At 44.4% G+C, this 12159-nt stretch overlaps 1 protein-coding gene across 12 annotated transcripts in view; it reads left to right on the top strand.

Moving 5' to 3' along the window:
• Window positions 1–12159, top strand: part of LOC110525694 (CAP-Gly domain-containing linker protein 1) — a 48345-nt gene that overhangs the window by 4887 nt on the left and 31299 nt on the right. For 9 of the 12 annotated variants that reach the window (XM_021606055.2, XM_021606051.2, XM_021606049.2 and 6 more), the window contains exons 2-8: window positions 5496–5774; window positions 6457–6977; window positions 7861–7985; window positions 8179–8395; window positions 8563–8760; window positions 9238–9329; window positions 9735–9795. In XM_021606055.2, coding sequence (XP_021461730.2) covers window positions 5684–5774; window positions 6457–6977; window positions 7861–7985; window positions 8179–8395; window positions 8563–8760; window positions 9238–9329; window positions 9735–9795 — 1305 coding nt within the window. In that variant the 5' untranslated portion in view covers window positions 5496–5683. Of the gene's footprint in view, window positions 1–2768; window positions 2886–5495; window positions 5775–6456; window positions 6978–7860; window positions 7986–8178; window positions 8396–8562; window positions 8761–9237; window positions 9330–9734; window positions 9796–12159 lie in introns of all 12 variants that reach the window. The other 3 variants (XM_021606050.2, XM_021606048.2, XM_021606047.2) reach the window with 1 other exon arrangement.

Genomic DNA, 12159 nt, shown 5'->3' with positions numbered 1-12159 from the left:
AAGGCTTTCCACTAGATGTTGGAACATTTCTGTGGGGACTTGCTTCCATTCAACCACAAGGGCATTAGTGATGTTGGGTGATTAGACCTGGCTTGCAGTTGACTTTCCATTAAATCCAGAAGGTGTTCGATGGGGTTGAAGTCAGGGCTTTGTGCAGGCCAGTCAAGTTCTTCCACACAGATCTCAACAAAATATTTTTGTATTGACCTCGCTGTGCTCACGGGGTCATTGTCATGCTGAAAAAAGAAAGGGCAATCCCCAAACTGTTGCCACAAAGTTGAAAGCACAGAAATCGTCTGGAATGTCATTGTATGCTGTAGCGTTAAGATTTCTGTTTACTGGAACTAAGGGGCCTAGCCTGAACCATGAAAAACAGCCCCAGAGCATTATTCCTCCTCCACCAAACACTACAGTTGGCACTATGTATCTGCCAAACCCACAATCTTCCGTCGGACTGACAGATGGTGAAGGGTGATTCATCACTCCAGACAACGCGTTTCCACTGCTCGCTCTCTTTACACCACTCCAGCCGATGCTTGGAATTGCACATGGTGATATTAGTCTGGTATATGGCTGCTCGGCCATGAAGTTCCCGACGAACAGTTCTTGCGCTGACGTTGCTTCCAGAGGCAGTTTGGAACTCGGTAGGGAGTGTTGCAACCGAGGACAGACAATTTTTACGTCCTTTTGCACTTGGCGGTTCCATTCTGTGAGCTTGTGTGGCCTATCACTTAGCGGCTGAGCCGTTGTTGCTCCTTGACATTTGCACTTCACAATAACAGCACTTACAATTGACCAGGGCAGCTCTAGCAGGGCAGAAATTTGACGAACTGACTTGTTGGAAAGGTGGCAGCCAATGACAGTACCTGTGATTTCTATTGGCTGCTGTATTTAACATTCAGAAAACAAGAGCTTGCGTACCACATCAAATAGTATATTGATATAAGAAATGCAAAATAAAATGTCCAGCAAGCTATTCTATCTTTTCCTACATGGGACTCCAAGAGCTAAGGAGCAACACCAGCGGAGCTCAGGTGCGTGCGTATTGTGCAAGAGACGGAGGCTATAAGTTAGAAGCTTATTATGCATAACCCATCATTAATTACCTATATAGAAGGCTAATACTGCATTGAACGTATACCTGAAAGAGGTAGGCTAGGACATCTCAATCAAGAACCGGATTATCTATTTGAATGGAATTGATGGAGAGAAAGACTGTGAGAGTGGTGCACTGATTTAAACCAACGATATTCGAGTGATAGTTTTTATTTTATTGCAGCGTTGTAAAACAGCCTATCTTTACAATTTAAAAAATTAAGTGACCCCTGAAAGCCGGATGGAGATGGGTCAATAAAACATGCATTCAGACTATATTAGAGGTCGACCGATTTATGATTTTTCAACGCCGATACCGATTATTGGAGGAACAAAAAAGTAAATACCGATTAATCGGCCGATTGAAAAAAAAAAAAAAAAAAAAGCATATATATATATATATATATATAACATAAATTTAGCCTCAAATAATGAAACCTGTTCAATTTGGTTTAAGTAATGCAAAAACAAAGCGTTGGAGAAGAAAGTAATATGTGCCATGTAAAAAAGCTAACGTTTAAGTTCCTTGCTCAGAACATGAGAACATATGAAAGCTGGTGGTTCCTTTTAACATGAGACTTCAATATTCCAAGGTAAGGGGTTTTAGGTTGTAGTTAGTATTTATAGGACTATTTCTCTCTATACCATTTTTATTTCATGTACCTTTGACTATTGGATGTTCTTATAGGCACTATAGTATTGCCAGTGTAACAGTATAGCTTCCGTCCTCCTCCTTGCCCCTACCTGGGCTCGAACCAGGAACACATAGACAACAGCCACACTCGAAGCATCGTTAACCATCGCTCCACAAAAGCTGCGACCCTTGCAGCGCAAGGGGAATAACTACTCCAAATCTAAAAGCGAGTGACGTTTGAAACGGTATTAGCGCACACCCAGCTAACTAGCTAGCCATTTCACATTGGTTACACCAGCCATTAGGCTGATAGGCTTGAAGTCATAAACAGCGCTGTGCTTGCGAAGAGCTGCTGGCAAAACGCATGAAAGTGCTGTTTGAATGAATGATTACAGGCCTGCTGCTGCTCAGTCAGACTGCTCTATCAAATCAGACTTAATTATAACATAACTGTTTCCAAGTGCATCCATTTCTCTGAGAAAGTTAATTACTCTTTTTGCCCTTCATGAAGGGAATGGGGAAGTGGAGGGTACAGTACATTGCAATTATTCATAATAAGCAAATTAGGTGTCATTTAGTTAGGCTTTTTCACTACTGATGTCAGCAAAAGTATATTGTACAGTGAAAAATGCAAGGTCCATTGCCTTTTTCCTGCATTCAGAGAACGAACTAACTGTCAGAGCGATGCTTCCCTACTGTGCATGGTTTAGCTAAGCCAGATATGCTGTAGATAAGCTCCTGCAACAAGTAATCATACATGGAACTTGATTATCTCTATGTTTTGGGCCCTCAAATCAGTTTCAGAAGTACATTTGATTTACAGAACACGTCCTCTTCCAGTCCCCACCCATGTCATGTATCCGAACAGAGCACCAAGGTTATGTTTATTTTTACAGTGCCGTCTTCATTGAAAAACTATTTGGAAGTACAATAGCTTGCTGGTCCACCATTCAATCTGATTTTTGATATCTCCTAAATTTACAGCATGCACTGGTGGAGTTCATTGTGTAAATTCTTAATAAGTGCTTACTTTCTGCAGGTGGCATGTGAACCCAGTGCCATAAGAAACATGTAATGAGACACTGAAATACAAAATGTCTGCACACTACAGGAAGTGGGTCAAACAAGCGCTTCAGCAAATGATCCTGGTTTGAAAGTAAGTTTAAATTTAAACAAATCAAAGTTAATTCATTTAAATTAACCTGGATGGGAATTATTTTAATGAAAATACCCTGACTAGTAACCTAGTTTAAGAAGTTGGTATGGTAACTTTTCCATAGTACCATGTCATTTTGCATGTTCATCACTAGGATATGCGAATTACCCAAAACCTGCATTGACAGAACATTGGTGTTTGGCTGCCTTCCTAACTAGAGATTAGAGTGGGAGTCAGGAGCAAAGGATTAGGCCTGCCATTACCAGCTGACTACACCGATAAACTGAAAGCTGAGAACATTCTATCACTTTCATAGGCACAAGATGTCCACAGTTTCTAAATGTAAGGCTCAGGTTTCAAGTCTAGAAATTGCTGGTCTATTTGGGAAAGCAAGTTGACTTTAGCATTTTCTATAGATTCAAGACATAAGAAGTTTGCGACGCAATGTACGAGATGTAGTCATGTTTTTGGGGAGGTTGTTCTTGTTTAATACTGTTACAGCTTTGAAAATGTCGGCCTAGACATTTGGCGTAAAGTGGCTCTTTTTTAATTTGTTATAGAGTAGAACAGATAAGTTCACTATCTTAAATAGAACAGCCACAACAATAGATAGACCCCTCTACTCTTTCTATGTATCCTCTCATTATTCGCTGCCACAAAGATATCAATAATTTCTGTGATTTTTTTCCTTGAGGGCCTGTGCTCATCCTCCTGACCTCGGGGCACAAATCAGTGCCATTCAAAGACACAGAGAGCGAAAACTGGAGGGCTGCAGGGAAACTGGGTCAATGCTGCTGATTCACCCTTTATTCTGTGCTGCTGAGAGATCTATTTTGGCATTCAGGCAGATGTGTGTTTGTGTGAGAGAGAGTGCTCGATAGATCTAGGCTTTTGTGTCTGTGACTTAGCTGCAAGATCTATTTTTAATTATTTTAGTTAGCAGTTTTCCGTTATGCAAGGTGACTTGATAATGTTAGATGCTCTCACTCAGAGGGCTGGCAGCATAATAGTCAGGGAAATGGATGTAGGAAGTTGAACTATTCCATTACTGATGTTGCCTCACCTTATAGCCTAAACAGTACGCCAGATGTAGAACGGTTGTGTAGAAAATGGGTTCCTATTGGATGACATTCTGTTGGACCACATACCTCCTACTACAATAATAGTGCATAGTTTGTGTTGCCATAGCAGCAGTACTGCAGTAGTGTGTGGTTGACCTCCAGGGGTAAGGTGGTAAAGTGATATGTGCAGGCTGGAGGCTCACTGCCCTAGCCTTGCTGTCCACCTGCTGCTCTGTCTCTTAACCACAGGCATTATTTCAAGGCTTTGGAGTTCCTAACTCGGTGCAAGTCTTAGCAGACTATCAATAAAATTCAGTCTGACCTACCTTCAGTACCACACGTTGCCACCTCTGGGCCAACGGCTTCGTCAGTTACTACATTATTAATGCTATTTCTCACATGAATAGTATCCTAATTGTAGTGTTATCTATCCTTATTGAGAAATCTTTAAAAGACAACACAAACATTTCCGGATTATGGCAAGGTCACTCTTTCATTGTCAGTCCGGTAGTAACGGGTAGGCTAGACCCTTGTAGCATCTTTAGCTATTAGCTAAAGTAGTCTGTCCTGTAGGAGGGCTGCTAAACACCCTACTCCTTTATGTTTATGCACTAATCCCTCCCTCTTCACACAAACTCTACAGTTTATGGTGAAGAGGGAGGGCCCAAGACTCTGGCAAACACACAGTAACACAGCAGAGCACTAGTGGTGGGAATGTGAGGAATTTAGAAAGATGTCATTTGTGTTTTAAATGAATGTAATGGGCCCATTTTTAAGAACTGCTTAGTAAAGCAGTGAGGGTAGAACAACAAGGTATTGAGCAACAACAAAAAAAGAAGTGTACTCTGGCTGACAAGTAGGGGCCTTGGGGCCTTTATGTTTGGTGTTGAAAGATGATTTATGCTCTGGTCAGGTGCCTCACACTGTCTTTCACAACAACAACAAAAAATCGAATATGAGTGCAAATGAATGGTACTGGGGTCGTTGATACAGAAGACTGATCGACTTTGCATGTGTGAGAGAGTGAAAGGGAAAGCGAGAGAACTTGTTTTCGTATGGTGGTGACAAATGCAGACACAGAGACACTAGAATGTGGCCTGGCTTGTGACTGAGTATTTTTAGTATAGAACTCACTGTGACGGGGGGAGAGATTCTGCTTGTTGTGACAACAGACTGCCTACATTGACATAAGATCATTTGCATGTCGAGGACAGACCATTCAGCCCATCTATTCTCACCATTAGTCCATTGTAAACAATAACCCTTGGCAGTGCCACCCATGATGTTGAAGTTGAACTAAATGAACAAATCAATGTAAGAAGCCAGTGTCTTGAAAATAAAAAAAAAGTACAAAATGGACCAGTGGAATAACACTCCTTCCTCCTTTCCATTTAACTGAAGTAGTCTATGGTTATTGAACATCCCATTTCCTTTAATGTGGTTTATTATCATTAGTAGTCTATTATGCAAAGTAAATAGGCTAATATTTAAAAAGTGCATACTGTACAAAGCTGTTTGTTGCACTAATGTATCTCCTTTCTCTTAACAGGGTCCTTTTTTCCCTCCCTCGCCCCTTTTTCCTGTCTTTTATTTGTGGTTCATTTATTTTGGTGCTACTACTCAGAGAGCATTGTCATCTCAGCGGCTGAGCACAACTACGTCGATGGTTTGGGGTCAGCCGGCGCCCACTGACGGACAGAAAGGCCCTGTGGATTTCACAGCACACAGAGAGGAAACATGAGCACAGCCAAGCCCAGCGGGCTCAAAGCACCCAGCAAGATAGGCAGGCCGACGGGGGCGCCAGCCACCAAGACCTCCCCTTCCACTGGTAAGAGCTCCTCCTCAGCACCAGCGGTTCACATGGCCTGGCTGCTTCTCATTCCCGGCTGTGGGAGCTACAGCACCTAACCTCTGGCTTGGATGTCATCAATCGGCTTACGGTTGTAATAAAAGGGGCTTTACTGCTTCATCAGTCTGGATCTGCTGATTAGATTTGATGTAGACCTTATGCTGTAGACCTTATCAGTCACTGGCCATTTTGGATCCGTAGGCTGTAGTATTTACCCCTAAAATCTCTCCAATATGGTGGATTACCTCTATTTTTCAGCAGGAGAAATTGGGTGAAGTGAGTCTACTAGAGGCTTTAGACACAGTGCTCTTTATCTTGCTGTGTGAAATGTGCTGCTATTTTGTTTCAAATCGTTGACAGTCAAAGGTCATGTGAAAATGTGACTGTGAAGTGTGACCTAATGATGTCATCCAATGAACAATTATTTGTACATTGGTCAGCTGTTAACATTTGACCAAGTTTATTTGTATATACAATATCAGGCAACAGTAATTGTTGATGGTACATAACATATGGCATTATGGGGTAAGAGTTTGAAAGTATTGAATAACAAGGTAAATGTGTCATGTTCTGTGAGCTAACTCCTTCATGTTAGATCTGTTAGCCCAGTGAAGTTGGCTCACTGGCAGTAATTGGATGTTTTCCACCCGTTTCCCTGCAGCCGGACCCAAAGTAGTCGCAGCCGACAAGTCCACTCCAGGTGGCGGTGCAGTAGGGACGCAAGATGGCGGGGAGAACTTCCAGGTCGGGGAGCGGGTGTGGGTGAATGGGAACAAACCTGGCGTGGTGCAGTTCCTGGGGGATGCTCAGTTTGCACCAGGACAGTGGGCTGGCATTGTGTTGGATGAGCCCATTGGGAAGAACGATGGCTCGGTGGCAGGGGTGCGCTACTTCCAGTGTGAGCCCTTGAAGGGGATATTCACTCGCCCCTCCAAGCTGTCCTACACAGAGGGCGAGGCCAACGGTACTCAGACAGCACCTCCATCCCGGGCTGGGTCACCCACCCCCTCCACCACCAGCCTGGCCTCTCACACCCCCTCTGTCAAGAAGGCCTCAACTGCAATGCCCGCCACTCCAGCCTCCAACCTGGCACGCACAAACAGCGAGTCTATCTCCAACCTCTCAGACACCGGCTCAGTCAAGAAGGGGGAGAGGGAGCTGAAGAATGGAGACCGTGTTTTGGTATGGCTTAGTTCATTAACACTTTGAAAGCAGCGGTTATTTTGGATCAGGCAGATTTTATCCCGAAGCTTTTATCCCGATGCTTATTTTTCTGCACCTGCTCGCTAGTTCATCTTTGCAAGTTAGTCTCAAATGTTCCCCCTCTCCCCTGGGCAAGCCCCGGCTTCACCCCCTCCTCTTGCCCCTTGTGTGGCGACTTTGCCGTAAATACAGGCTGGTCTCAGAGTCACATGACTGACCCCTTTCACCATGGTAATCACTCAGGAATGTGTCTGCAGAACAAAGTCTCCACCCACCCACCTCACTCCCAACTTCTCACTGACCAATGAGAACGTACGTTCTAACACGCCTCCGTGAGCTCAGTGTCTGTGTATAGTCACTCGGTTCACAGCCAAGCTCTGTCCTCTTATGAGCACCTTCCTTCCTGAGTGTTGGCCAAGGCCCCTCTCTCTTTCTCTCATAGTCAGCTTCAGGCTGTGTAACATATTGTGTTGAGAGGAAGTGTGTCACTGACGCTCAGAGGAAATGTGACGGACTGTCCACAAAAATACCATATATAGTAGCAAACTAAAACAAACTCGTCTGTGGAGATCCAAGATCGAATATTTGCAATATTCACTTGAAGAGAGGGTGCTTTTCTCACTTCTCCCTTTAGAGAATTGGAAAAGTAAATGCTGACTGATTTATCAGCTCTTTGATGTTGACAGGTTGCATGTATTGATGATTATTATTATGTACTGTTGCCTTAGTGGTTTTTATTACAAGCCAAGTTAGTTACCCTCTAGGCGCTTGGATATTCTTTCTGTAATGAAAAGTGTTCTATAAGTTAAATTATTATTTTTATTAGGCTTTTCTGAACTCTTTCTTTGTACTGTCTCTGCAGGTTGGTGGCACAAAAGCTGGTGTGGTTCGCTTTCTTGGTGAAACGGACTTTGCCAAGGGAGAGTGGTGTGGTGTGGAACTGGATGAGCCCCTGGGAAAAAACGATGGGGCAGTGGCAGGAACCAGGTAATCAGACCAGAGAGTATTATCAGACAGGTTTGAGAAAGATGCCACTCCCTGGTAACCAATTTGCATAAAAGAAAGTTAAGCACAGCCAAGTCTTATGGGTGTTATTTATATATTGTAAAACATTGTTTTATTTTTTTAGTTGGCACTGACATGTTTTTTTGTCTTATGCCCTTAATTTGTGTTTCCCCAGATACTTTCAGTGCCAACCCAAGTATGGCCTGTTTGCCCCAGTCCACAAGGTCACGCGCATCGGCTTCCCCTCCACCACGCCGGCCAAGGCCAAGACCACGGTGCGGAAGGTGGTGGCCACGCCCTCAGGCCTGAAGCGCAGCCCCAGCACCTCTTCCATCAGCTCCATGAGCTCTGTGACCTCCTCTGTCAGCGCCAAGCCCAGTCGCACAGGCTTGGTGAGAAACACACGCACACACACTCAAAGACACACACACATAAGTTCCCACACGTACACACCTGCAGTGTAAACAAGATGTCTGTTCTTTAATTGGGTCTTGTCTGGTAGAACTCCATCCCCCCAATTCACCAGTCTTTAACACTCTTCTCCGGTCCCCCACCACAGCTGACAGAAACGTCATCACGGTACTCAAGGAAGATCTCTGGCACCACAGCAGTTCAGGAGGTGCTGAAGGAGAAGCAGCAGCACATCGAGCAGCTGATGGCGGAGCGGGACATGGAGAGGGCAGAGGTGACCAAGGCAACCACCCATGTGGGCGAGGTGGAGCAGGAACTGACCCTGCTGAGAGATGACCAGGAACAGGTCAATACGCACTCCTCCTTATGGCTTATGCATACACGCACGCACGCACGCACGTACGTACACGTCCCCTGTCATGGTTTACACTCACGCACACGTCCCCAGTCATGGTTTACACAAACACAGCATACAAGGTTTGCCCTCAGGATTATTTACACATAAATTCCCCACAGATGAGATCCAGGACGTTCCAGCATTGGAACTCTCATTAGCAAAAGTGTATTATGTCATGCATGACAATGACAAATCTGGCGCCATGAAAACACCTTAGTGCTGTAACTCAATCAAACACTCATGTCACATAAACCTCTGCACTGCCATCTGCTGTCAATGCTCAACACTGTAAATTAGAAAACATATTTGTTTTTTTTAGCTGCTGCTGGATGCATAGCTGCCTTCGATAATGTTTTTTCTTGGGTGTCTCAGGACCTATATTCATGACCTGTTTAATTAATGCATATTCATGTGTATCATATGAAGATGGAGGCCAAGATGGACCAATTACGCACCCTGGTGGAGGCTGCTGACAAGGAGAAGGTTGAGCTGCTCAATCAGCTGGAGGAGGAGAAAAGGTGAGGATTCAGAGGGGTATGGGGTGACAGGAGGCCTGGGGGTGACAGGAGGCCTGGGGGTGGCAGGAGGCCTGGGGGTGGCAGGAGGCCTGGGGGTGGCAGGAGGCCTGGGGGTGGCAGGAGGCCTGGGGGCATGGGGTCTTACTATGGGTATAACTATGTGCTGATGGTGGAAATATGTGTTTATAAGATTATCAGCACAGTATCACAAAGGGAAAATGGGTGGGGGGCAGATGAAGTATGTGTATCCAATCTCCACAGTGGAGTGTTGAATTTAGAACCTAGAATTTGATTCCAAGTTCAGATTTGAAACTCTGTTTCAGACCTCTTGATCCATGATTCCTTTTCAGACCTCTTGTGTTCAATGTTTCTGAACTATAATATGAAGTGTGCTCTGTGTGATAGAAAGGTGGAGGACCTTCAGTTTCGCGTGGAGGAAGCTTGCATTACCAAAGGAGATCTGGAGGTAAACACACACCGTTCTACACACACTCCAGAAATATGTATACGGCTTTTCTTTGTATGCACAGAGAAGAATCTTTGATTCACATTCCCCTATCTCAAGTCGAAATCTGCCCCTAAGTGACTGGAATTAATCACTTTGATGCTGAGGTGTATCAGAAGTACACCAACGCTGCAGCTCATCAGGACTGCAGTTGAAACTCCCTGTCTTGTCAAATTGGGACATTTTGAGGTAAAAGCGTTTTGATGACAATGCAGACTGGAGTTCCTCTCTGGAATTAAGTCACTCTGGAACATCCCTGCTCCCGATCCCTGAGATTAGAGTAGTGCAGAATGTGCCTTATATTAAGAAACTATATCTTACCGAAGGTCACTATTTGGATACTCTATATGCATTAGATCAACAGTTTGGCCTCCGGCTTGGGATTTTAAGTTGTCACTGATCACTACCCTGCCATCTCCTTAGACTAGTATGCCAAGGACTGAGCAGTACATATTCTCTCCAGTCTGTCTACGTAGACCAGAGATCCGTCCTGCCCAGTTCCCACAGCCATCTCATATGCCCTGTAAAATGAGACTCTGACTGAAATCTCATTCTCTCTATGGTGCTGATGGCACTCACAAGTGACAGCAAGGTCATCCATTCCCACATGGAGCAGGGTTGTGTCAGAATCAGACCTGACTGAGCCTGGCTCTCATGCGCTTCTAGTATCCATGAAGTCATGCTACTGCGCATTGTAGAGGGTCAGCCTGAGCATGGCACTGCGCATACTCGCTGATCTACAAATAACGCCCCCAAACTACTATTCCAAATTTGCACACTGCCTTTCTCAGGCAGATCTGCACAAATCTGGAGGTCTTTCTCATTTCATGACTATGTAACATGTAGAAATCCACACAGTGGGATTCACATAGCTTGAATGTTCCTAAACATAGTTTGCTTGAAGTGAACACCTGATCCGAGAATAATTTTAGGAATTTGTTGGTGTTTATTTATTTCCTGTGTTCCACTCGTTAAGAAATACCAGTGGTACATCAGACTAAGGTTAGCACAGTGTTGTTCCCCAACACATCTCTCTAGTTCCATTTGATGGGAATGAGGAAAGGTGGGCAATTTTGGGGGAAAACAACTAACAATTGTTTGCCTCTCCCTTGGCAACCCATATCTTTGTTTACGGCTCAGATACTCGGAAGCAAGTGGGCTCAGGGTGGCTGTTTATAACATGAACATGATTTGTCATTATCTACCCCACAGTGCCACTACAATTGGGACCATCCCAATTACCCTGAAGGCATTCCACTACAAACGTTATCTTTAAAAATGAGTGCCACGGGGTTAAAGTAATACCCCTTTTTTATCTTATTTTGTTTGCGTACTAACGGTCTGTGTACTAATTACTGCAACAAATGTATTAAGCACATGCATGCAGCTTTTAAAAACAAACTTACAAAAAAAACTAAAACCAAACCAACACGGCAACAGTTGACGGTGTACTAATGTTGTCCTCTACCTACCTCAATCAGTGATGTTACTGCTTCTGTGTCCTCTCCTCCCCCTGTCCTTCATGTTGGCCCAGTGCTAAGCATGGAACCACTGGAGATGCTCCCCTCCACCATCTCACAGTCTTGTCACAGGCTTGACCTCTGACCTTCCCATTGCAATCTGTTGAAATCCAAAGTAAATGTTCTGCACTTGGTAGCATTGAATTATTAGGGGCATTTTAACCTTAATGTATCAGTTTTGTGAGGGGGAGGTGTTTATCAGATGGGGCCTACATTATAAGAGTACTAGTCCTTTTTATATGTTTTGCCCCATATTCTACAGTGTTTACTGATTTTGTCTGTTTTAAGTTGTTTATAAATGTACATGGGTTTTTGGTATTTCTTTATTGATCTACTGATCAGTGATCTTTACAAATGGGAGCAATCACAAAAGAGAGAGAGAGAGCAGTGTTGCTGTCCCTTTTCTGTGCATGAAGGCCCTCCATGTCATGGAGTAAAGTGGGGGGTGGAGGGGGGGGTCTCGTCCATTTAGATTTTCACTCATTTGCCGGCTCACTCACTCAGTTCACACATGCCTCTATGCATTCCTTCATAGTCTGTCCCTGTTGTGGTTCACCAGGTCATTCTGCATGTATTCCTCTGCATACCCATAAGCATAACACATCTCCCCATTTCCCATGCTCCTTCTCCCATATCCTCATATCACCTTCCTTCAGCAACATCCCCAATGCTCATCTGTGCTAGGCATGGGGTACCCTTCCCCTCCCATCCCCACTCCACCTCCCTCCACACCCTCCTCCACCCAACCACCCACCCGCAAATCTTCCCACCTCCCTCTTCCTCTCTGTGTTGGGCTGGCATGTGA

This window comes from Oncorhynchus mykiss, chromosome 6 (assembly GCF_013265735.2).
Source record: "Oncorhynchus mykiss isolate Arlee chromosome 6, USDA_OmykA_1.1, whole genome shotgun sequence".
In the NCBI taxonomy this organism is placed as follows: domain Eukaryota; kingdom Metazoa; phylum Chordata; class Actinopteri; order Salmoniformes; family Salmonidae; genus Oncorhynchus; species Oncorhynchus mykiss.
Note: the sequence above shows the minus strand (reverse complement) of the source record. Positions and strands in the feature narration are given on the sequence as shown.